The sequence below is a fragment of the Perognathus longimembris genome, chromosome 5, assembly GCF_023159225.1.
Source record: "Perognathus longimembris pacificus isolate PPM17 chromosome 5, ASM2315922v1, whole genome shotgun sequence".
NCBI classification, from domain to species: domain Eukaryota; kingdom Metazoa; phylum Chordata; class Mammalia; order Rodentia; family Heteromyidae; genus Perognathus; species Perognathus longimembris.
The window spans coordinates 64,148,172-64,173,707 of NC_063165.1; the positions used below are offsets into that span (position 1 = coordinate 64,148,172).

Consider the following 25,536-nt stretch of genomic DNA (forward strand, 5'->3'; position numbering starts at 1 on the left):
ATACATTATATTATATACAATGTACATATATGAAAATGGAACCAAGCAACTTGAAGGGATGGAGATAGGGGCGGGAAAGACTGATGAAATGCATGACATCAACCAAGATGCATTGTACTTATAAAATGTCAAGTTGAATTGAAATCCCCCTAGACAACTACTTAGATAATTTTAAAGGAAATATTTTTAAAGCAATTTTTTAGAAGATTGGTCAGTTTCTGATCCAACCAATTTCATTTTAAATGAGTTAAATTAAGTGCTCTCTAGTGAAATAAAGAAGAGCCAGTTTGGGCAATTTCTAAACTCTTACATTTTAAGCTCTGGTGAATAATTGGTCTTTTCAAAAATATTAGCTAAAGGGCTGGGAATATGGCCTAGTGGCAAGGGTGCTTGCCTTGCATACATGAAGCCCTGAGTTCGATTCCCCAGCACCACATATATAGAAAACGGCCAGAAGTGGCGCTGTGGCTCAAGGTGCAGAGTGCTAGCCTGAGCAAAAAGAAGCCAGGGACAGTGCTCAGGCCCTGAATCCAAGCCCAGGACTGGCAAAACAAAACAAAACAAAACAAAAATATTAGCTAAAAGCAATATACAAAAACCTTTGAATCTGGCACCAGTGGATCTTACCTGTAAATCTTAGCTATTCAGGAGGCTGAGATCAGAGGATCATGGTTCAAAGCCATCCTGGACAGAAAAGTCCATGAGACTCTTATCTCTAACAACCACAAAGCCAGAAATATAGGTATGGCTCAAGTGATAGAGCATCAGCCTTGCACAAAAAAGCTCAGGAACAGTGCCCAGGACCTGAGTTCAAGCCTTAAAATCTTTTATAAATTGGACAGACAACCTGTCCCTGAAGGGTCATTTGGGATCTAGGGACACACCCCACTTTTTTTTTTTTTTTTTTTTTTTTTGGCCAGTCCTGGGGCTTGGACTCAGGGCCTGAGCACTGTCCCTGGCTTCTTTTTGCTCAAGGCTAGCACTCTGCCACTTGAGCCACAGCGCCCCTTCTGGCCATTTTCTGTATATGTGGTGCTGGGGAATTGAACCCAGGGCCTCATGTATAGGAGGCAAGCACTCTTGCCACTAGGCCATATCCCCAGCCCCCACACCCCACTTTTCAGAGAGCAGCTCTGAAGGTCTTGGTCAGTTCACAAACTTGGGCTAACAATAGTAGTGCCATTATCAATGTTGAGAAAATTATTATTAATGTTTAGAACATTATTAACTTTGAGAACATAAAATGACTATTTTACTTAAGCATTCAATCATTTTGTATATATTATCTGTTACCTTATGCGGAGTTCACAGCTAGTTAATTGGTATCATTAAAAGTCAAAGCAGATTTGTCTTGACTCCAAAGCTCCCACATTATTTGTTCTATTCCAGCCTGTTTGCTGGCCAGTCATCACCAAATCTCACCTGCTGTTTTGCATTTGTTTTCTCTCTTAGTGAATGAGTGCTCATCTGACTACACCATTGTGCTTCCTGTGATTGGGCTCATCCTGATTGCCCTCTGCATTGTGGGCCTGGGGGTCTACACAGTCCGCCTAAGGCGCCAATTATCCGGATACCAGAGAATCTAACCAGTGCCTAGTGAAGTGTAAAAAAATCTTTCATGATTTCCGGAATGTTGGGGTTTCCTTTAAAGTGTGGGTCCTTCAAATGATGTGCCATCTTCCATTAAATGATGCACCATCTTCCGCTAAAACCAAGTAAGCCTTTGTCAAGTCAGGCAAGTTCAAGCAGCACACCAATTTCCAACTGCTTTTTGCTCATCTTATGAAAGACTTAGTGATTGAAGAGTATTTTCTACAGATCATCTTAATCAAAGTCAACATCTTTGATAAATTGAATATAATAGATGTAAAGTAGCATGGTCCCTCCAAAGTATAAAGTAAAGAGTTAGTTGTAATTTGTGCTACCTGTGTTTACATTAAGAATTTTATGTTTTACCCTTGACCTTTTCCGTTTAAGAAAAAAAAAGTCTTTACCTTGTCTTTCAACTGGCCTTTCAATACTTTTATTGATGTACACATGCCTAGTATGACACCTCCTTTTCTACTTCTACTTAGTTATTTGTCTTAGTTTGCTTTTTGTTTTTATTTAACCACGGAAAAGAGCAATATATCTCAGGTTATCTAAATCTTGCTGTGAAACTAACAGGAAGAACAAACCAGCATACATGAATATATGTACAAATGTACCTATATATACACATATAACTTCTATATATGTGTATATACATTTTATACATATGTACACACAATTCCTGGTATTTACAATATTATGCGTATATATCTACAAATACATATCTACATGTATATGTATATATGTACATGTATACACATACACACAAATACAATTTCCCATCCGGAGTTATTAAAGACTAAGAATTGCTGCTTACAGACAATATAATTAAATAATAAGGAAACAATAATAATCATGGCTCTTACTTATTGAACACAGTATGTAAAACACTAGAATAGGCAATTTATATACATCTCATTTAATCACTTTACATGTAAAGGTGAGTAAACTGAGAGCTAAAGGAATTTTGTGTGTATGCGATGCTCAGGCGTGTGCTCTTGATTAGCTTTTTCACTCAATGTTGGCATTCTACTTCTGGTTTCTTGGTGATTAATCAGAAATAAGAATCTCAGGGACTTTCCTGTCCAGGCTGGCTTCAGACTTGGATCCTTAGCCCTCAGTCTTCTGAGTAGCTAGGAGTACAAGCATGGGCATGGCCAGCTCTCAGCTCTTGCTAATTTGATTAAATCACCCAAATTTCATACACCTAATGGAAGGCAGAGCCAGAACAGGAACTCAGGTAGCTCTGGTTCAAATGTCTGCTCTTACCTACCAGAAAAGTGACACTGAGTGCTGCCCCCACCGTCCCTCACTTCACCTCTGCAGGGGGTGGTTTCATCCAGAACAGCAGCCAGGGCAGATGAACTGAGACTTAATGAAATGGTAATGCACTTCCCCACTCTCTTGAAGGTTGGAGCTCTGTAAAATTTCATTTCTTACTTTCCTCAGAGTGCTTAACTGTGACTCTAAAATGAAGGAAAGGACTTCTTAAAGTGTATTTTCCTTTCCCCTCCTTCAAAAAAAGTCATCTATTGACCCACTGACCAACTTTTCTTTCTTGAATGTAGATTCCCCCCTCTTGTGGTAACTTGCTGCCTCTACACTTTCCCATCACATTTCCTGTTGTAGTGCTCTTCATCCTGCAGAGCAGCCTGTATTTCCTGTTGGATTCCACCACTCCAGGAAGGAACTAGGTCAGGATGTCAGCAGAAGACACACGAATCCAGCATCTTTAGTAAAGAGACAATTCTTGTTAACCCAGAGAACACATCAACTGATCTGACGTGTGCCCTTATGAATCAGTAGAGTTGATACGGTCGTGACATTAGTTTTAATGGAATATTGAATTGTATGAAAAACTCTTATAATAAACTTTTACTTTGGAGATTTGTGTCATTTCTTTCATATAATTATTTGTGTTATATGAATTTTTCATGTTAGGCCTTTAGATGGAGGTCTTGGTTTGAAGCAATAAATTCAGTCATCTTTTTAAAATAAATAATTCATTTTATTCTATTCTCTACTGCCTTATCACTACTAGAGAAAAAGACCTTTGGTGGGAGGAATGGAATTCCTGAGAAAATAAATCCTATTAACGTTAGAGATACAATTTCCCATCTCTTAGTCTAGAATAAATGACCACATTGTGGTCTGACTTAAGTGCTTCCCTAATTGGTTTATTCATTCGTTCACTCAGCCAGCACTGATGCCTGATACTGTAGTAGAGGTTCTGATAAATAAGAAGAGATCTAGGATAAGTTATCTGTAGTGATGCAAAAAACAGAGGGAGATAGTGCTTTTTATAACTCAGTCATAGAAATGACATACATTTTATTATAGTTTGCAGATGAAATGTCTCATAAAGGTCAGTGTGTTTGAAACCTTTGTTCCTGGGATTTTGCTGTTGGATGATGGTATAGGCCTTGGGGCAGGCTCTGGAAGGGAATTGTATGATTCTGGTTCCTTCCAGTCTATCTCTTTGCTTCCAGATTTATGAGGTGAGCAGTCTTGCTGCACCACACGCTCCCACCAAACATGTGCCATCTCTTTAAATGTCTGGAACTGGAACTTCCAAAACTGAGGAGTCATAACAAACTCTGCTGTTAAAATTCTCTAACCCTCTTGCTTTCTAGGTATTGCCACTTGTCTGTCCTAGCAAACTTATTTGTTAATTCACTCTGTTAGTTTTCTAATGCTATAACAAAATGCCAGAGGCTGCCTACTTTCTAAAATAAAAAAGAGGTCATTTAACTCCATTGTAGAGATAGAAAGTTCAAAGATCAGGCAGTTGTAGTGTTTTTACCTTTGGAGAAAACCTAATGACAGATAACATCATGTAGGATTGTGTGGATGGAAGAGATGCCATCTTTTTTTCTTTTTCTTTTTCTTTTTTTTTTTTGGTCTGGGCCTGGGCGCTGTCCCTGAGCTCTTCAGCTCAAGGCTAGTGCTGTACAACTTGAGCCACAGTGCCACTTCTGGTTTTCTGGTGAATAATTGGAGATAAGGCTCTCACAAACTCTCCTGCCCAGGCTGGCTTTGAACTGCGATCCTCAGCTCTCATCCTTCTGAGTAGCTAGGATTACAGGTATGAGCCACCAGTGCCTGGCTGAGAGATGCTACCTTAACAGGAAGCCAAAGAAGAATATGGACATCAGGCTGAGGTTCATAGCAACTGACTACTATAAGAACTCAGGATCTTAGGAGAACTACCAAAATCCTCTCTGAGGGCAATGCCCCCATGACCTAAGATTTTCCCTTTGTACTCCACTTACTAAAAATCTATAACATCTCCCAACATCTCCACTCAAACCTCTAACACAAGAACCCTTGAGGAAACCATGTCCATAGGTTGTACTGATTTCATCAGATCTCCATCAACCTCATAACCCATTCCAACTTGCTTCAGCTGATCTTCCTAAATCTCATTTAGTTGATATATCATATGTTAGTGGCTGCTTATGGACTTCCCCAAAGCCACTGGCATCTTATCATAACACACCTTTAACTCAAAAGTCAGAAGGCTTTGATGATGAGGTTTTAAAGCTTGAACAAAGACAACAAGAGAAATCTCTCAAGGAAGTAGGATATTATCATCAGTTCCCACCACCTACCTGTCAGAGGCTTCTGACCATACCTCCTAACAAGACAACTGTGGCTATGAATTTATTCCACACAACCTTTGTAACTCCTTTTGCATTTGATGGACACGCTTAATCAGATGGTTAAATTCCTTCATAACAGGTGGGCTGTAAATAATAGGCAGATATTTACAGGTAAATTTTTTCTGGACACAAATTTCCAGCTTCACTCTTTGTTTATTTCTATGATTTGAAACTGTTTACTAGGCCTTCTTGGAAGTTGTCATTCATTGTCCACCACACTCCAGAGACCAATCTCTGCTTCCTTCTACTCATCTCTACTCTCTACTGGTCCCCATGCCTTCTCCAGGATGCTAAATATAGACTGTACTACCCTGAGTTTCCCTGAAGACAGAACCAATAAGAGTGGGGGAGGGAGAGAGGGAGGGAGGAGAGGGAGGGAGGGAGGAGGGAGGGAGGGAGGGAGGGAGGGAGGGAAGAGGAAGGAACGAAGGAGAGAAAGGAAGAAAGAAAAAGGAAGGAAGGGAAAGGAAAGAAAGAAAGAAAGAAAGAAAGAAAGAAAGAAAGAAAGAAAGAAAGAAAGAAAGAAAGAAAAAGATGATAGGTGGAGAGAGGACTGACATATAGATATATTGAAATTCAGAAAAGAATTGGTTTTTTAGTCTTAACACAGAAGCACTTTTTCTCTGAAAAAAAATCTCAGTGTTTAGCATCAAGTGTCAATCTGCTTAGCCAAGTTACCTCCATCTTGAGGCCACTGCCCAGAGGTTTTGCTCAAAATAGAAAACTTCCCTTTTTCCTCTCACCACCTCCAGGAGTTACTCAGTAAGCTTAACACTGACCCAGACTACAAGTAACACCCTGTACCACAGGTGACATTCTGTGCCCCAAGGGACCTCAGACTATATCCTTAGCTACCCTCATAACAACCCTGAACCTCACTTTTCCTTCTTACTGCTGGGCAGCTAGCCCCCTCCCTCCTTCATGACCTGCTTGCCTGTCCCTATAAAACTCTTCAGTCCATAAATGGCTGCAGGATCAAGTTCTTTGCTGGATACTCCCCCAACCCTCATCTCAGTTTTTTCTGCTTGCCTACTTTCTGTGCCTTTTGGGTTCTAACACTAAGGCCTTCAACTATTTGTGTGAGATCCACCCACATTATCAAGGAGAATCCCCTTTACTCAAACTCAGCTATGTGTGGATGTTAAACACATCTATAAAATATCTCAGAGTCACACTTAGATTAATGTTTTTAAATTATGATTTTCTCAACTTTAGTTTTACAAATGGGTTACCACTCAACAAATCAGTTTATGAACACAATGCCTCTTGGGACTAATGCTTGACTGAATAGCTAGATTACTTAAGTAGACAAATTAACCACATATACTTGGAGTAAAACTAAAGCATAAGTCTTCCTCCAAGTCCTTGGCCATCTTTTTTTTTTTTTTTTTTTTTTTTGCAAGTTCTGAGCTTGAGCTCAGGGCATGGGCACTGTCTCTAGCTTCTTTTGGCTCAAAGCTAGCACTCTACCATTTAAACCATAGCTCCACTTCCAGGGTGTTTTTTTCCCTGTGGTTAATTTGAGATAAGACTCTCACAGACTTTCTTGCCTAGGCTGGCTTCAAATAGCAATCCTCAGCCCTCAGCCTCCGGAGTAGCTAGGATTACAGGTGTGAGCCACTGGTGCCTGGCTCCTTGGCCATCTTTTTCTTGCTGCTTCACATGTAAGAGACAGATCTCAAACCTGGCCAGTTGCAAATAAAAGTTAGTTAACCTTTCACTCTCCAAACCTTCCCTTCCTTTCTTCCCACTTTAATATCATTTATTTTGATTTTAAAATCCTAAGCATCAGACCCGATCCCTCTCATCACCTCACCATTTTTCTGTCAGCAAATTCAGAATCTGGTCTCTTTCACCACCTACACTTGTGCTGCCACCACTCCAGTCACAAGCCACAATCATCTCTCCACCAGGCTACTATGACCATTTTGCCCTCTGGCCCCGTTGAGTCCTCTGTTAAAAACATGTCAGATCCTGACACCTTTCTTTCTGGTAAAACATCTTTCAATGGTTTTCCACTGTGATTTTCTGGAACCAGCCAATTCCAGTCCTATCTTCCCTTCTCCCCACCCATTCTTTCCCTTGGCTCACCACACAAGCTGTGTGGACTCCCATCCATCCTGGGTGGAGCCTCCTTGGGAGCTGTGCCCTGCCCGCTTCCAGCCTTATGTTTTCAAGGTGCAGCAAGCAGGGTCTTGACTTACATAGCCACTCATGCGTGTGTGTGCGAGGTCGTGTGTGTGTGTGTGCTGGTACTGAGACTTAAACTCAAGGCCTCTTATTCTTGCTTAGCTTTTTTACCCAAAGCTTTACCACTTGATCCACACCTCCACTTCGGGAATTTTGGTGGTTACTTGAAGATAAGAATCTCATGGGGTCTTCTATGCCAGGGACAAAGATGGCGATTCACTATGGTGGATGAGAGGAAGGGCTACTTTCCCAATGGCGTTCTGTGGGTGCAGTCTCAGCGAGATTGTCTTTTGTGGAGTACTCACGCTTCCTCTGGTTCTCTGCTTGTGAACTGCATCTGTCTGCTGCCATCTGGAGGATTTCTGTCCTAATCGCTGGTGCGTGCTGGAGTGCCTCACTACGTAAACCAGGCTGGACCCAAACTCATGATCTTCTTGCCTCAGCCTCACAGAGTGGAGGGATTACTTCATATCTCTTACCACACCAAGGACCTGAGATACCACATGATTACCTCCTTCCCACTGGTTGTGAACTTCTAGAAGGGGGCGCCAAAACACTGAAGGTAGATGTATGGCTCAAGTGATAGGGCACCTAACTAGTGAGAAAGAACACCTGAGCTCAAACCCTGGTACTTCAAAATAAAAAAAAGAAATGAAAAAATAAAGGTAAATAAAATCAAAGAGAACAACAAGAAGAGTCTGAGTTCCTCAGTTTTTTCCCACCATTGCAGAACTGACTGCTCCTTTGACTCTTCAAGGTGTTTGTGAAACACACAAGTCCTTGATATTTGTTCTTGCTGGAGGCACAAACTGGGCATCTCGTAGGCCAAGTGGGAAGCTGCCTTGTTTCCAGACTGTAAAACTGACAGAGACTGGTGTCTTGACAGACAAAGAAGGGAGGCATCTTAAGTGAGAGCAACCAGAAATAGAGAGCTGGCCCTTACCTGGCCTCCTGCCAGGCCACATGTCTCCCCATTTCATACACTAGGAATGACAAGAGACTCTACCTCATTTCATTCATACACTAGGAATGACAAGAGATTCCACTTCATTTCATTCATACACTAGGAATGAAAAGAGACTCCACTTTATTTCAGTTCCTCTGGGTGGTGCTGGGACCCAGTCTGCTGTTCTGGGCAAATATTTGGCTATTGAGCACTGCCAGGCTAGGAGTGAGAAACTGTATTCCACCATATGTAGTAAAACAGTCCTGCCTGAATATTGAGAAGACCTCACAGGAACACTACAAATGATTAGAATTTCCAACTAAGGATGTGGCTTCAGGGGCTGGGAATATGGCCTAGTGGTAAAGTGCTCACCTCGTGTACATGAAGGGTTTGATTCCTCAGCACCACATATATAGGAAAAAACCAACTAAGGATGTGGCTTCAAATATACAAATCTCAACATAGAAACACAATATTTATGGAAAAAAGGGAAACTAACTCCTCAACAACTCCTGAAAGAAGTCAAAACTCCACAACAGACTCTCATGATAGTAAAGTAGTTAAAATCCAAAGAGTTCAAAAGAATTATGAACTGAAATGTGAAAACACAAACCATCTAGTTCCCCTTATCAACAGCTATTTCAATACCTGGAATGCAGAATAATCCCACAATCAGAAACTAAAGATTGGAGAGAAATGTAAGGACCTAATAGAAGATGTCATGAAGTGTTAAAAAAAAAAACTTTGTTGCAAAAAATAATGGAAAATAGACATAGAAAAAAAGCTCAAAAAACAAAAATGAAAAGAATAATAACAATAAAAGTATTCGTTAAGAATTTTATATAAAAAAATCTTATCGGGGCTGGGGATATGGCCTAGTGGCAAGAGTGCTTGCCTCATATACATGAGGCCCTGGGTTCGATTCCCCAGCACCACATATACAGAAAATGGCCAGAAGTGGCGCTGTGGCTCAAGTGGCAGAGTGCTAGCCTTGAGCAAAAAAAAAGCCAGGGACAGTGCTCAGGCCCTGAGTCCAAGCTCCAGGACTGGCAAAAACAAAAACAAAAACAACAAAAAAATCTTATGGACTTTCTGGCTTTGAACTATAACCCTCAGATCTCAGCCTCCTCAGTAGTTAGGGTTACAGATGTGAACCACCAGCACTTGTCTCCTAGTCACTCTGGATCCCAGCACCTTGCTCACTTTCACAACACTAGTCACCTGCTGTTTTCTAACCGTTCTATTCATTTTATGATGAAATGAGGAGAAAGAGAGCCCAGAAGAGAATAGTTCTGTTTCCTGTGCTTCGGCCTGTGGTGACTATGAGAATGTGCCTTGCAGACTTTCAGCTAAAGCATGTGTCATTAACCAAGGGTCCCAAATGATGGGCTCTGAAAGCTTTCTTTTTGCTCTTCCACCTCCAACCCTTTTAAATTTAGTTATTTTTGTATAGGTTCTCACCTTTTTTAGACCAGAATGTAATCCTCCTACTGATGCTTCCTGAATACCTAGGGTCACCTGATGCCCAGGTTTTTTGTGCTTTCTTTCTTTTTTTTTTTTTTTTTTGCCAGTCCTGGGGCTTGAACTCAGGGCCTGAGCACTGTCCCTGCCTTCTTTTTGCTCAAGGCTAGAACTCTTCCAACTTGAGCCACAGCACCACTTCTGGCCTTTTGTGTATATGTGGTGCTGAGGAATCAAACCCAGGGTTTCATATATACAAAGCAAGCACTCTTGCCACACTAGGCCATATTCCTAGCCCATGCCCAGGTTTTTATGTTTTCAGTGTTTTTTTCTGAGTTTTTTTCAGTTTTTTCTTGTTATCTTTTTGACAGATTCCAAACTAGAATCCTCTCTATCTCTGTCTTCTAAGTAGTTGGAATGACAGACACGAGCCACTGTGCCTACATCTTTAACTTTTCTGAACAATGCAATTGGGCATTTGTTCCAGATGCTTGCCACCTTCCTAGTCAGCAAGTGAGCATTGAGTAAGTCCTGCTTCCTAACAGTTTAAAAGTTCTTTAAATTTTGTTTTCATTCTGATTCGGTAGAGATAGATGATTGATAGATAGACACATAGAAAGGGCAGATCTAAGAAAGAAAGCAAAAAATACATTCTGAGAAATCTAGGCCAAAACACTGGTCTTGCAACTTTTCTGTTAGTGGAGGGTTTCGGGTTTTTTATCTTAAAGGTGGCGGGGGTGCGTCTTTCTGATGTCAGCCCAGAGCAAAACTCAGCAAAGACTGAAGACAGGATTTCCCTACCCGCTAGACCCTAGACACAGAAGGAAGAGACCACGCCCCCGTGGGCAGGAGCCTACTGGCCAATCACCGCCACGGAAACCCGCCTCTGTGCTTTGATTGGCTCTCGCGGAGACGCCCCCTCCCGCCTGGGTGGGACGGTGGCCGGCAGAGGACAGCGGGCGTGCGGGGCTGAGACTAGAGTCTACGTGTGTGGGACGGCGCCTCCGGTCCATCCGCGTCCGACTCCAGGAGATGGCGGCCTCGGCAGGGTCAGTGCTGCTGCTGGCAGCAGAGAGGAACCGGTGGAAGCGTCTCCCGATTCTGCTGCCCCCGAGGTAACAGTGGGTGGAGGGCTGGTGGGTCTGTGCGCCTGGGCTAGGGTTCGCAGACTCGCGTGAGCCGTGCGAGGTGCAGAAGGACCAAGGCTGGGGGAGGGAGGGGAGCACGGAGCACCCCCCCTTTACCGCGGTTCTGGTCCGCCCTGTCCTCGGGAAGGAATCGTCCCCTCGCCCAGCCTTCCCGCTTCCCAGTCTTCAGCCCGCTCCTGCCTCGTTTTTTCCTGAGTGAAGACTGGGGGAGAGGTGGGACTGGGCCTGCCAGGTCCCCCACCTTCCCTCCCTCCTCTTCCCTGACAGGCCCCAGCATGGCTCATGTTTATTGCTCTCGTGTTTGTTACATTGCACATGCTCGTTAACAATGCTCGTGCACTGTTACAATCCGGACTCTGATAAAGTGGAATCCAAAATCTGACCAAGAACTGGGAGCCAGGACCCCCTCCGTGTGTATTTACATTCAGCGATTCCCCAGTTCGGAGGCAGACTCTTGGGGGTTCTTTCCCATTGTTGGAGTGAATCTAATTAACAAGAGCAAATTTTCCCTCTAGAGTGCTGAGAAGTTGTGTCAAGAACTCTCAGTGAACTACTGTTCCATTTTGTTTCACTATAGTAACTTGACTCCAGAGCCAAATTTTGGACTCTAAGCTTCAGTTACTGTGAAAATACCTTCAGACTTTTGAGTAGCTCTGGTAGCTTAATTGTTACCATCATGTACCACAATTCCAGAGACAATGTGGCTTCCTGATTAAGGACACAAACTGCAGTTTAGATGTGACCTTGGCTGACTTACTTAATCTCTCAATTTCCTAATTTAGGAAGAATAAGGACACTAAATTGAATGTGGTCCATGAGAGAGACAACCCACAAAGCAGACTTTGCAGACCTAAGCACTTAGATCAACTTTTTGTTTGTTTGGACTTTCTGCAAGGGATTATAGAAGCCTTGTGTTAGGTTTTTAAAGTAGGTAGCCGGTAAAGGAGAACGCCACGCGGTATTCAGGCAGGAGAGAAAGTTTATTACCCAACTGCTGGCCTGTGGCCGAGATGATCCATGGCCTAGATGATCCATGGCTGGAGAGAAGGGAGAGAATAGAGAAGAGGGCGACCCCCACCCAGCCCTGCTTTATCTAGGGCAGGGGCAAGGGGTGTGGCCAGGTGGATTAAGATGTGACCTCAGGAAAGGGTAGGTAACTGCCTCCAGGTCTGCTGTTTACCCAGGTAACTGGGTGGAGACTTAATGAGGTGGGGGCATCTACATGGAGCCTTCCTGGACGGACCTTACACCTTGCATTTTCAATTTAGAGGCCTATCCCCAAGCCAAATAAGAAAGTTCCCGAAAGTAATGTTTGTGTTCTCTTTCTCCTTACTTGTCTTGGGTTCTTCAGAAAACTACTGCAAATCCTCTTTCTTCTCCCTCAAAGTTTACATCTATTGTCTATGAATCATTCTGAGGTAGCTATCACTAATAATTTGTAGAATTTAAAAATTCAAGATTTTACATTTCCTTTTATGTCCTGATTCTCTAATAGCTCAGAGGAAAGAGTCTTTAATGTTGGGTTTATGGGCATGAAAACTGAAGCTTTTTTTTTAAAATCAGTATAGTTATCTCATGGAAGCAACTTCTTTTTTTTCATTTTAAAATATTTTATTTATTTATTGTCAAAGTGATGTACAGAGGTATTACAGTTTCGTATGTAAGGCAGTGAGTACATTTCTTAGAAGCAACTTCGTGTGTGTGCGCGTGCGTGTGTCTTTACTAGAAGACAGCCAAAGAAAGTTTTAGGTCAACAATGACCTTGGATACTAGGGTCTTAAGCTGGATTTACCAAAAATCAATCATTTTATAAACACATCTTCCCCAGACAGGCCTTAATTTTATCAGATACCTGCCTGAAGAGTTTGAAGGAATTAGGTGCTATGAGCTAGAAAACACTTTCTAAAGCTCAGGAAAAATAATTCTCTTCTTGAAGAGTAAGGAAGTTAACTTCCTCCATCTGCTAAATAGAAAGGATTTGAAAGACAGCAGCCTCCTACAGAAGCTGCTTTATGGAATGCATTTTGGTAGCTGTGGGTCCTCCCTTCATGGATGGAGGCATGTGATTGAGTGCACAGAAGCATTATGGTGACTCTGTACCCCGTATACCGCCCCCCCACCGTGAAAAAGCCCTCCTCAGTTGCCTAGTTATGTGCAAAATATACACATTGCTACATAATTGCATTGTACTAGTGTACAGAGTGATTTTTATTTTGTGCCTTGTGAATGATTTTAAATTGTCAGTCTTCATAATCATGGCTTTGCCACATCTTCCAGATAGAGATGGAAAAGAAATAAGGTGGAACTGATTCTGCAATTTGGTGATTTCCCAATAAGGCAGATTAGAGGAGCCCACTCTATCCTGGGGCACTGGGACAGGAGTTAAACATTAGAACACTTTTAAGTCAGTGTTATTAATGGCAGGCCTTTATTGTAAGCTCCCCTTTTATTACTTTTTTGTTGTACAAGGTGGTTTCGGACATGTAAGCACCCATTTTAATGTTTACTTTTTTATTTTAAATAAACTAAGCTACTGGGGACCAGGAAAATTTGACTCCCTGAATGAGCACTATTAGACCCTTCCCTGATGCCCTGGCTATCTTTTTTTTTTTTTTTTTTTTTTGGCCAGTCCTGGGGCTTGGACTCAGGGCCTGAGCACTGTCCCTGGCTTCTTTTTGCTCAAGGCCAGCACTCTGCCACTTGAGCCACAGCGCCACTTCTGGCCATTTTCTGTATATGTGGTGCTGGGGAATCGAACCCAGGGCCTCATGTATTTGAGGTAGGCACTCTTGCCACTAGGCCATATCCCCAGCCCTCTGGCTATCTTAAATAGAGAACTGTCAGCCATTCAGCCCTGTTACTGGTAACTTGCTAGACTGACTTCAAGCCAACCTGGCTGTTTTGGACACTTTGTAATTACCCTGACATTCTAGCAGCTGCAGAATTCAAGTGTAACCAAGACTGAAGGCATGTCCCAAACAACTTGCACTGGCTGTGTAGGTGGCACTCTAAGCAAGACAACCCTAGATGACCCTGCAATTATCTCCACCTAGGTCACTGGGGAAGCACTTCCTGCAGAAGGCCTGTGGTTCATGCAAATGTAATGTTTTATTTACATGATGGGCTATGATGTGATTGGTGCAAGCACAGCCCCTCATTTACATGAATATCTGCCCAGAGAGCATACATCCTTGCTATAACCCTTTCTAGCGAGGCAGGATGTTTGACTCACTTTTCAAGCTGGCTGGAAACACATGCCTGTGTTGCCCCTGGTGTTGTAACATTACACCAGATAAAAGGATTCCTTCAGTGGTATTTTCTCACTCACTTTTGATCTTTACCACTAGTAGAATACTGGTAACATGAAGGGGGAAGAAATGGCAGCAGAGCAGTAGTAATAGCAAAGGTGATGCAGAGGCAGCAGCAACAGCAGCAATAACAGTGAGCAGCACCTGAAATTCCAGAGAGCAAATGGGCAGAAACCACTTGGAACAAAGCAGACGATGGGGGCTGAAAGGAGCTAAACAGGAGAAACTACAGGCCCTGGTCACTAGAATGTTCCAGAGAACTGCTAAGCCTCAGACATCTTAGACCCAAGAGCTCTAACAGTAGCAACCCAATGGTTGTAACACTTGTCTGTGTGGGACTGAGAATCCCAATACCTGAGGCTTATTCAAGAGCTGTAACAGCAGCGGGCATCACCTGCTTCTGCTTGCTGTTGTCCGAGACCACTACTCACTGCTGCTGGAAACTGAAGATTAAGTAGCTACCAAGAGCTAGGACTTCTAGTAGTTTAAGCCCCAGAGCAATAAGTCTCCAACCTGAATACCTAGAGACCTACATCTATGGCTTCTAAAGTCTGGATCAATAAGCCCCTGGCTCTCAGGGTTTGTGGCTTGAATCTGCTGGCTTTGCCAATCCACATATAGGCCTTGGGTACTCAAGGCTCTAGTATTTCCAGAAAGAGCTTCTCCTCATGATTTGTATCAAGATAGAGCAAAAGGGGTTCATCCAGCTGATTGATAATGCCAGTGTATTATTTTCAGTTGAATTCTTGAATTCTAATAGATATAATTTTTTTTATTACCAGAGCAGATGTGCTCTGCTTTCCATTAGTTGTAGGTTGACATTTCAATGTTGACCTATCGCATAAATAGCTATTTTAGAACTTTAAATTGTTGTACCCTCACATTCTTCTTCCTAGTTCAGACATGTCCAGCAAGTCGTTTTGCCATTCTTTTAGTACAAGGACTTGGAATAAGTTACATATTTTTAAAACTGAAGGATCTTGAAGATCTAGTGTACGAACACTGAATCAAGACATAAAGTATCATTCTCAGCTGGGATGGCATTGCCCATTAAAGTTCTTAAGAATGTAAAAACAAGGGCTGGGAATGTGGCTTAGTGGTAGAGCACTTGCCTAGCATGCATGAAGCCCTGGGTTCGATTCCTCAGCACCACATAAACAAAACCAAGGGGCTGGGGATATGGCCTAGTGGCAAGAGTGCTTGCCTCATATACATGAGGCCCTGGGTTCAATTCCCCAGCACCACATATACAGAAAATGGCCAGAAGTGGCGCTGTGGCTCAAGTGGCAGAGTGCTAGCCTTGAGCAAAAAGAAGCCAGGGACCGTGCTCAGGCCCTGAGTCCAAGTCCCAGGACTGGCCAAAATAAATAAATAAATAAATAAAATAAACGGAACAAGTCAGAAGTGGCCCTGTGTCTCAAGTGGTAGAGTGCTAGCCTTGAGCAAAAAGGAAGCCACGGACAGTGTTCAAGCCCTGAATCCAAGCCCCTGGACTGGCAAAAAAAAAAGTAAATAAAATGTAAAAACGCTTAGATATCATCATGCTTTATCATTCTGGAGCTCAACTGTATCTAGAATTTATCCCTTAGTACTTAAGCTTTCTCATTGGGAGGGCAATGGCAGGGGCTCTCCGGGGAAAACTCAGGTCCTCCTGCTTCACAGCTGCACTTGTTCTTTCTGCTTCCCCTGCTCAGCTCTCTTCCCTTTACTCTTTGGTTGTAATGTCAAACCTTATCAGAAGCTTGAATTCAATTGATTTTTTTTCAAACTGTAGTTTGACAAGTATGTTTGATTTAATAAGTAGAACAGTGTCAAAATGATGGGTGAGTCATCTTTCATGATGCATACTGGGTAGTTTTTACTGTGACTTATAGTCAAAAAAGTTTTTAAAACCCTTTTCAAAAAAGTTTTCAAAAAGCCTTTTCAAACTTGGAAATACATGATCTTACGAACTATATAAGTACATGATCTTGGAGAACTTTGGCTGTTTAATCATTTCTTACTCTGGTCAAATGCCAGCCTCAAGTGTTAAACAGGTTAGGTGACTTATTCAAGGACTTGTAGCACAAAGGGAAACAGCTGGGAGGATACCTTAATTTTTTTTATTCTTAATTTGTTGGTTCCACTCCCCCCCACCAATGACATTGTTAATAAACTACTTTGTTAGTGGGCTTGAGGCTTACTTAGGCTATACCTGGCCTTGGTTTCAAGTTTCAAGTCATTGTTTTTAAAACAATGAATGTTTTTTTGGGGGGATATACTGATTAATAATGATTCTGTTTGGATTTGTTTTTAATAGGAAGTGTGCTTTGAAGCAAAGAACCATGAAGTATGCCACAACCACAGGTACTGAAAGACATTATACTCGGACTGCTTCAGACTGTGCAGTAGAGAAATGTTTAATCCTTAATTTGTATGCAATTGAATTTTTTCTCATAAACCTACTTTTGAATCATTAGATTTTCACAATAATTTTCTTGCTAATTATTAAGTCATAGTTTCTATCTCTTTTATATCAAATCCCTCTTACAATTGAGCCTAAAATATAAAAGGTAATAATGAAGAATATCTTCCATTTATATCACTACTTCTCTCTGTTAGACATTATAATATATTTAATTAGAAAAACATAATTAGGATGGTCTATATCATTTTTTATAAAATAATTTCTTTTAAGTAGCAGAGTCTTTTTTTTCAAATAAAATTTTAGATGGAATACTCAAATTATAAGACCTAGGAAAGTGCACTAAAAGTATAGACTATTTATCTGTAAACCCTGTTTATTCCATTCCCCCAAAACACACATAAATGCTTGATCTCAGAAGCCCCTTATGACTTGTGACAACGCTTGGGCTGTATAGATCCTCATTGGAAAACACTAAAATTATAGGAGCCAAATGCCTGTCACTCATGCCTGTAATCCTAGCTATTCAGTAGGCTGAGATCTGAGATTCAAGTTTGAAACCTTCCAAGCAGGAAAGTCCAGGAGACTCTTATCTCCAATTAATTTCCAAAAAGCCAGAAATGGAGCTGGGGCTTAAGTGGTAAAGCACTAGCCTCAAGCTAAAAACCTCAGTGACAGCACTCAGGCCCTGAGTTCAAGCCTTGATACCAGCACAAAAAGAAGATAATATAATAATAATAAGTAAGGGTTAAAATCAAGGCTCAGTCTTTGTTATAAGACTTAAAGCAGGGCTGGGAATATGGCCTAGTGGCAAGAGTGCTTGCCTCGTATACATGAAGCCCAGGGTTCAGTTCTCCAGCACCACCTATATAGAAAATGGCCAGAAGTGGCGCTGTGGCTCAAGTGGCAGAGTGCTACATGTGTGTACACACACACATAAAGAGTTTATATTAGTAAGGATATTTTGAACTTTAATGAATCAAAAAAATGAGCTTTTTAGTATTTAATTTTAGGCTCCATTATGTGAATTTTACCAAAACAAATCCTTATAACATTTTCCTTCTTATTTCTTGCTGTTCAGTAACATGTGTATGGTCTTTATGGTATTTTGAACAGGAAGAAACATTACCAAGGTCCTGATTGCAAACAGAGGAGAAATTGCCTGCAGAGTGATACGAACAGCCAAAAAAATGGGTGTACAGTCGGTGGCTGTTTACAGTGAGGCTGACCGGAATTCCATGCATGTAGATATGGTATGTTATTAAAAGTGGGATAAGTCTTGTAAGTGATCACTTATTTGTTTATTATGTCAGACTTCTTTCTGATGATGATATTTGCTAGAGTTAACAGGGTTTAAGATGGGTGTAAGCTCAAACTACTCCCACTTGGCAACACTTGAAAATACAATAGTAGTTGAACCAGAATGTGCTCAGTGGCATAGCTGATCTATATAGGCGAGGCCAGGTCACCCAATGGGTGGCACATGTCCAATTCTCACTAAGAAGACCCACCTTCCTTGATGTTCTTGCATGTTTGGGGTTATTGTTGGTTCTTACCCTCCAAACAACAGCAACCCTCGATGAATTCGATTGTTGGCCTTCTGTGCATCTCTACTGAGATTCCAAGCACCAGCCTCCATTCCTGGGAACCAGCTTCATCTGTGTCGCAGGCCCAGGGAGCCCACTGGCCACTTCTTTGCAGTGACTATTTCAAACCTGTTTTGATTCATTCCAATCTCACTAATTCTCCTTCTACCCACCTGTTCTCAGCAGACAATCTTGATTTCACAGAGCTGAACTTCCTGTGCAGAATCTGCTGGCCCATCTGTCTCTGTCTCCATCTTGTTCTCGTCTTGGATGGCCTCTGCCTGGGCTCTAGAGGCATTTTCTCCTTGCCTTTGTAAGAATTCACCTGGGCTCAGGGTGCTGCTCAGTGGTAGGGCATGTGACTGGCATCCAGGTCCGGGGTTAAATCCCCAGCATCCCAGTTCAAAGAGAAAAGAAAGAAAGAAAAGAATGAATTTTCTTCAGATAGCTAAGAACATGGATTTCAGATGTCTAACCATAAAAGTCAGAAAGCCAGGTGATATGTGAATTGTCTTGATTTTCTTGACATATATGCAATTAATGGTTTTTTGATTTAAAATATTAATCATTAAAGAAAAGGGTATATCCTTACCTCATTTTATTTCCATTTTCAGTGATGTGTCTTTAATAATTCTCCACTGGATTTTTCCTAAAAGCATTTTAATAGAGTATCAATCGTCCATCTTCGTAACGATTGCTGCTTCTACATTACCTTTTATCCACATTGCTTTCTTTTTTCCACATTTATCACCAACTTAAGAATCATTTGTGCTGCTCTTTTTCTTTTCTCCCACTCTTTTCTCTGTTCACCCAGATGTCCACTTCACATCACCACTTTGTTGTATATCACAAGTACCAAACTAATATGTCTATTATTGAACTCCTGCTGTTTCATCTGTACTCCCAGTTTCCTCCCCAGTAGGCAATAACTTTTGTTTAAAAAGAGTATTGCCAGAGATCTGAGCATCTTTTAAAATCTTCCCCCCCCTCTATCCTTCACCCTCCTACTATCTAGAAAATCATCAGTGCTGTTAATTCTATCCCAGACACCTCTGCTCACTTCTTCTTGCTTCTCAAACTACCTGTACCCCCAATAAAACCACAGTCACCTCTGGCCTGCCCTCCCAAAGTCATCTTCCTACTTCCTCTTTTGGCCCCTTCTTACATTTCAGCAAGACTGAGAGTTTAATAGAAAACTTTGCTCTTGTTATTCCTCTGCACTAAGTCCTGTAACCCCTTCTGTGACTTGTTAGATTAAAAATAATTTTTAAATGTAAAAATTGGTTCTAATGAAGTGTGTGGAAGGGAAGAGGCAGCACTGAAGGCTATTTTGCCTTCTTACCATCATTCATATTCTTTAGAATGTGAATGGATTGGATTTGTGCTTTATAAAATCAAAGGCTTAAACTGTCCCTCCCCCTTTAAGAAAATACCTTGTATTTCTTTAGGAGAAAACCCAACACTTTCTAACCTACCCCCAATTATACAGTGTCTTCTTCCTACCACCACCCAGCCCCATCTCTCCTCTTGTCCATTGCCCAAATGGGCCAGATTCCTTTTGTCATCAGAACTTTCCCATATACATTGTTTCCTCTCTGTGGAAGGCTCCTCTTCATCTCCATTCCTGTCCCCCATTCAAGCTTCTCCATTTGCCAGGCCAATTCCTGATCATCATTGGGGAACCTTCCTCTCAGCTGTTCTCAGATGGTTTTCAGACCATCTCGTGTGTTCCTCTTGTGTTCCTCTTACATCGTTAGCTTAACTTTCCTTTAGAACCTTTATCACAGCTGTCAAAAAATGTGTGAGTGTAATGTCTGTCCCATCCTTAGTCAGGGGCATGATCTTGTTTACTGCTGTACAGACAGCTCCTGCCTCAAAGCACATGACATATAGTGTGCATTTAGTAAGTCTTTGAATGAATACATGAATACATGAATAAATGTATGGGTTTTTTTCTGATCTACTTCAAGGAATGTTATGACTGTAAAAGTTTTAAAGGATACTATAGAATATTTCTCAAATGTATGAAAGGAGCATTATTACATTCTATATAACATTTCTAACTTTTTTTCTTTATATCTGGTACATTTTGTCTGTTTTTAAATTGTAACTTTTGGGCAGTAAATCTATCTGAATTATTATTGTTTCAAATAATGTCATGACTAATGCCCATTTTAAAAAGTCTGTGAATCTTTTAATTTTATTCTAGAGTGTAGTTTTTATGTGAATTATCCAGCTTGGGCACCTTGTTCATACTAAAGGCTCCGAAGCTGGACTTTTAATAACAGTTATGAGCTGGTGCATCTACTTCCCAATGCCTTGCTCATTGTCGTTCATTGTTCTTATCCTCGTGTACAGCATTTTTCATTTGTAACAGAATGACCCAGAAGCAGTTCTCTATGCCTCCAAGTGTGTACCAGCCATGTCATCTTTTAAGCATGTAATATTCTTAAACAGGCAGATGAAGCGTATTCCATAGGCCCAGCTCCCTCACAACAGAGTTACCTGTCTATGGAGAAGATCATTCAAGTGGCCAAGATCTCTGCTGCACAGGTAAGAGTTGTGGGAAGTTTTATAATGTAAAAGGAGTAAGTGTATTCCAAGTTACTTATACAAGTTCTTTTGAGACAAGATTTTTATATGTGATGATTGAGTTATCGTTTTATACTAAGTGTGACCTTTCTGAGTCCTCAGTTGCTCTACTATACTCCTTACATCCTGAGCTCTTTAGGTCTTTGGGAATAAGTTGAGGGAGGGTCTTGTAATAGAAAGATCAGATCTGGCCAGCACCATCATTGGCTGTTGAGGGGTGTCAGATTGACTCCATCTCAGATTAGTTAGAGAGCAGAAGTTGACTCCATCTCAGATTAGTTAGAGAGCAGAAGTTGACTCCATCTTCACTAAGATCTCCCCACCCCTGAGCCTCAGGGTTGGGAGTGTGCCCTGTCTGCTGGGAATCCAGGGAAGTTCCCCTTCGCTGTGATAAGATTGTGTAAGCTGCTTGACCACCTGAGTTGTGGAAGGTTCAAGGTTAAACCTGTGCCCTCCCATCAAGGAATGTTCAAGGTTAAACCTGTGCCCTCCCATGAGTAGGCATTTCTGCCTGCATCATGTGAGCCCCACCAAATCTGTGCGCCAATTCTAACTAAAGGGATAGGTTGGTTCAAACAGTTGCATAAGACGATGCTAAGCAAAGTTAACTCCACACAAACACTTCCTCATTCTTTTCTAGCATCATTTTGTCTTACCAGCCTATCCTGTCATCTACAAGTTTAGGCTACAATTCTCTGACCCCAGGCTTTTCTACTAACTCCTATCAGGAGTTTCAATAAAGCTGAAGATTGGGATCAGTTGCTTCTGCCCAAGATGGAGGTATAGGAAAACTGACCATTTCCAATGGTTATTGGTAAAGAACCCAACCAAACCCGCCTGGCAAAACTTCAGAGCCTCCTTCAAAGCCCAGAATGGAAGGTTGAGCATGTTGCCGAGAAAATCTACTCAGAGGAAGAAATTGACAAGTGGGGCTGGAAGCACAAGATGGGGTAGCATTATTATTTTAGGACATTAAAGGAGTCTATGTAGTTAGGACATTGGCAAGGAGTTTGTATTGCATTGGAAGATTTCGGCAGGTAACTGATCTGATTGGTATGGTAGACTTTGCAGTAGTAAACTAAGTAATTTTGGCATAATTTTAACACAGGTTTTTGTGTATACTTTTAAGGGCTTCTTAATACATAGAGTCAAAGACCCTTAGGCTGAAAAGTAGACGATAATACCTATTGGTAGAAATCCATGTCCTTCAATATAAATTACATGACACAGTATTATCTGTTTTACAGATGTAAAATCTTTTTTTTTTTTTTAGAAGACCTGACATTTATTTTGTTCTACTTTTTATCATGAAGTTTAAACCAGAACATTGGATGAAGTTTTTGATAGGTGGGAAGATATTCAGCCCATACTTTGGGCCATCCCTTCCTTCAATATCCTTTCCACTGAGATAATTTCCAACTTCTTCATGTTAGCAGAAATCCCCAAATGTGCTAAGAAATACAGCACAGGGTTTTCTCTTCTTCCCAAGTGTCTAGCAATGGTACAACTATGTCAAAGACAGATGTAAAATCTAATACACAAAAAGTTCTGCATGATATTATTCAAAATTCATTAAGTCTCTTGCCATGTCATGTAGTTCGAATAACACTTCTTACCACTGTTATGGCCAAGTCGCAAGAAGACCACCGAGAGCCAGACTTCCGAAATGCAAAAGCAGGGCTTTATTCAGGCGAGCTGCAGGTCTGGCCTCGTCCTACCCACCAACACAGTGGAGGTTAGGAGGAAGGCCCTGAGCTGAGATTTCACAGAGCTTATAAAGGCAAAAAAACCAAAGTTACAGCAATCAGGTGTTCAAGCAAGATTAGGATACGGGTACAAATCTGATTGGCTCAGGGCTCAAGGTATTCCGGGGCGGTTAGAGTTAAGCATTCCCAGGCAGTTAGAGTTAAGCAGGGAGTTTCCTGACCAGCTGGGTCCTAATAAGCTTGTCCTGCTAGCCAGGATAATTGGTGGCCTGGGTTATTCATAGTTTAAACAGACAACAAAACGGGGGCTACCTGAAAATGGTGTTTACCTCTTCAACCACCACTTAGGAGCTTCTTACAAATGCAGACTTATAGGCCCCACTGTGATTTAAATTTTATATGGAGTTTGTGTTTAAAGAAAAGTTTTATGTTATTATAAAGGTGATGTACAGAGGGGTTACAATTGGACAGCATCACCTCTTCTCTCAGGCTCTCCCAGTTTTTCCCTCCCATCCCCACCCACAAGTTGTATAGTTCATTTTCAACATAGTGTCTAGTGAGGACCACTGCTGCATTTGTTTGTCCTTTGTCCCTCCATTTCCATGACCCCCTTACCCTCTGAAAGAAACTGACAAGACCAAAAAAAAAAAAAAAAAAAAGAAACCAACAACAAAGAAAAAAACCTATTGTTTCCATTTTACGGAGTATAGTTTGAGTTTTTAAGATCCCCAGTTGCTTTGAAACCACTGAAAAAAAGATTAAGCTTCTCTCTTGGCCGAGATCTGAAGATCAACATTCCAAGCCAGCCAAGGAGTGTGCTTGAGACTCTCATGTCCCATTAAAGAGCCTGACATGGAGGAGGTGTGAGTTGTAGCCTTGAGCAAATAAAGCTAAGGGAGGGGACAGCACACAAACCCTGAATTCAAGCTCCGGAACTGGGTACCGAGAAAAACTTCCCGACTCACAGCCCTGTTTCCCTGTTCATCAGACTTGACTAAACAGAAAATCCTCCTTGCCCTGCATTTTAGGAAAGGGGAGAGTTGTTTAATTAGAAATTACAGCTAGTTAAAAATGATTTCTTATAGGGCATTCAGCTTCCTTCATATTTTACTATTACTTTCTTCTCTAAATGAATCTATCAACTCTGTATCTATTTAGGTTATTAGTAGTTTAGATTAAACAATAACATGGATAATACGTATTAGGAAGTATTATAAAGTAGTTTTAAAAATAGGCATTTGCCTTAATAGTCAATAGTTCAGATGGTTTACAAAATCTACATACAGTAAAAGAAAAAAAGTAATAATAGCGAAATAGGGTTTATAGATCCCAAGCCCAAAGTTCAGCAATTAGATCCAGCCAAGTGCCCTCATATGCCAAATAAAAAGACATGCGGAAGGGCAGAGTAAGGAGATTTATCACATGGCAGCCATGGAAAGTCAGCGCTTCAGTATACATCTTCAGCCATCTTCAGGGATACAGACATTGGCTTCAAGTAAAATATTGGGGGCTGAGGGGTGAGAAAGCTATGCAGAGTTAAAAACAGTCCCAGGTTACTGGTGTGGCCTGATTGACTTTTAGCTCAGTCTTCGTCCTCTGAAGACTTTTGAAGAATTCTTAACATTTTATTTACCTTTGGTTGAGAACTGAAACTAGTTGCCTGGTGGGTGTCTACAGAGTTTTTTGGTAGCTTGGATTAAGATGATTAAAAAGTAGACATTGGGGGCTGGGAATATGGCCTAGTGGCAAGAGTGTTTGCCTCCTACACATGAAGCTCTCGGTTCGATTCCCCAGCACCACATATATGGAAAACGGCCAGAAGTGGCGCTGTGGCTCAGGTGGCAGAGTGCTAGCCTTGAGCTGGAAGAAGCCAGGGACGGTGATCAGGTCCTGAGTCCAAGGCCCAGGACTGGCCAAAAAAAAAAAAAAAAGAAAAGTAGACATTGCTTTGTTTGTCTTTTCATCTGAGATACTCTTTCCTGGAGTTCTAGGTGATTGCAAAGGGCCTGCAGTGGAGAAAAGTTCAGATCAAAGGGTACAAATATCAGAAAGAAGTCCTAATAAAAGGGCAAACTAAGAGGGATGTATTCATGCAGTATAATCTGCACTAATAAAAAGAAATGAGCTACTGGCATTTATTAAACATGAACCTCAAAAAATTTTATCAGGGTGCTGGTGGCTCACACTGTAATCCTAGGTATTCAGGAAGCTGAGATCTGAGAATTGGGGTTCTAATTGGTTATCTCCAGTTAACCACAAAAAGCCAGAAGGGGAGCTATGGCTCGTGTGGTAAAGTGCTAGTCTTGAGCGCTTAGGGACAACACCCAGACCAGGCCCCCTTTTTAAGTCTCAGGACCATTACACGCGCGCGAGCGCATGCGCACACACACACACATACACATACACACACACACCACATGCTATAAAGACAAAACTAAAAGAAAGCAGAACTAGGCACAGATGGCTCATGCCTGTAACCCTAGCCACTCAAGCATCTGACGTCTGAGGACTGCAGTTTGAAGCCAGGCAAGTCTAAGAGATTTATTTCCCGTTAACTAATGAAGGGTGGAGCTGTGGCTCAAGTGGTAGAGTGCCAGTATTGAGCAAAGTGGCTAAGGAACAGCACTCAGGCGCTAAGTTCAAGACACAATACTGGCACCAAAAAAACAAAAACAGAGAGAAATGTAGGTCAGAGGCATGTGGCTATAGGAGAACATTTCGAATAAAGGAAGTGTCCTAAAACTGGATTATAGTGATAGTTGCACAGTTTTGTGAATTTACTAAATTTATCAACTTATAAATTGGTGAATTATTCTTCAAAGAGACAGAAAATGAAACATAACCAGGGAGGCCTGTGTAGACCTGTTTTACATAAAAATAGAAAAGTTGAAACCCCAACAGCAAAATGTGAAGTTTTAATCTGTATTTTGTTTGTTTTTGCTG

At 41.5% G+C, this 25,536-nt stretch overlaps 2 protein-coding genes across 2 annotated transcripts in view; both read left to right on the forward strand.

The window, feature by feature from the left end:
* The window catches only part of Lamp3 (lysosomal associated membrane protein 3), a 32,190-nt gene extending 29,985 nt beyond the window's left edge, over positions 1-2,205 (forward strand). The window contains exon 6 of the mRNA XM_048347039.1: positions 1,453-2,205. Coding sequence (XP_048202996.1) covers positions 1,453-1,586 — 134 coding nt within the window. The 3' untranslated portion in view covers positions 1,587-2,205. The remainder of the gene's footprint in view (positions 1-1,452) is intronic.
* Positions 2,206-10,802: 8,597 nt separating this feature from the next.
* Positions 10,803-25,536, forward strand: part of Mccc1 (methylcrotonyl-CoA carboxylase subunit 1) — a 53,680-nt gene continuing 38,946 nt past the window's right edge. Inside the window, exons 1-4 of the mRNA XM_048347036.1 lie at positions 10,803-10,964; positions 16,605-16,651; positions 17,826-17,962; positions 20,753-20,848. Of these exons, the coding sequence (XP_048202993.1) occupies positions 10,882-10,964; positions 16,605-16,651; positions 17,826-17,962; positions 20,753-20,848 (363 nt within the window). The 5' untranslated portion in view covers positions 10,803-10,881. The remainder of the gene's footprint in view (positions 10,965-16,604; positions 16,652-17,825; positions 17,963-20,752; positions 20,849-25,536) is intronic.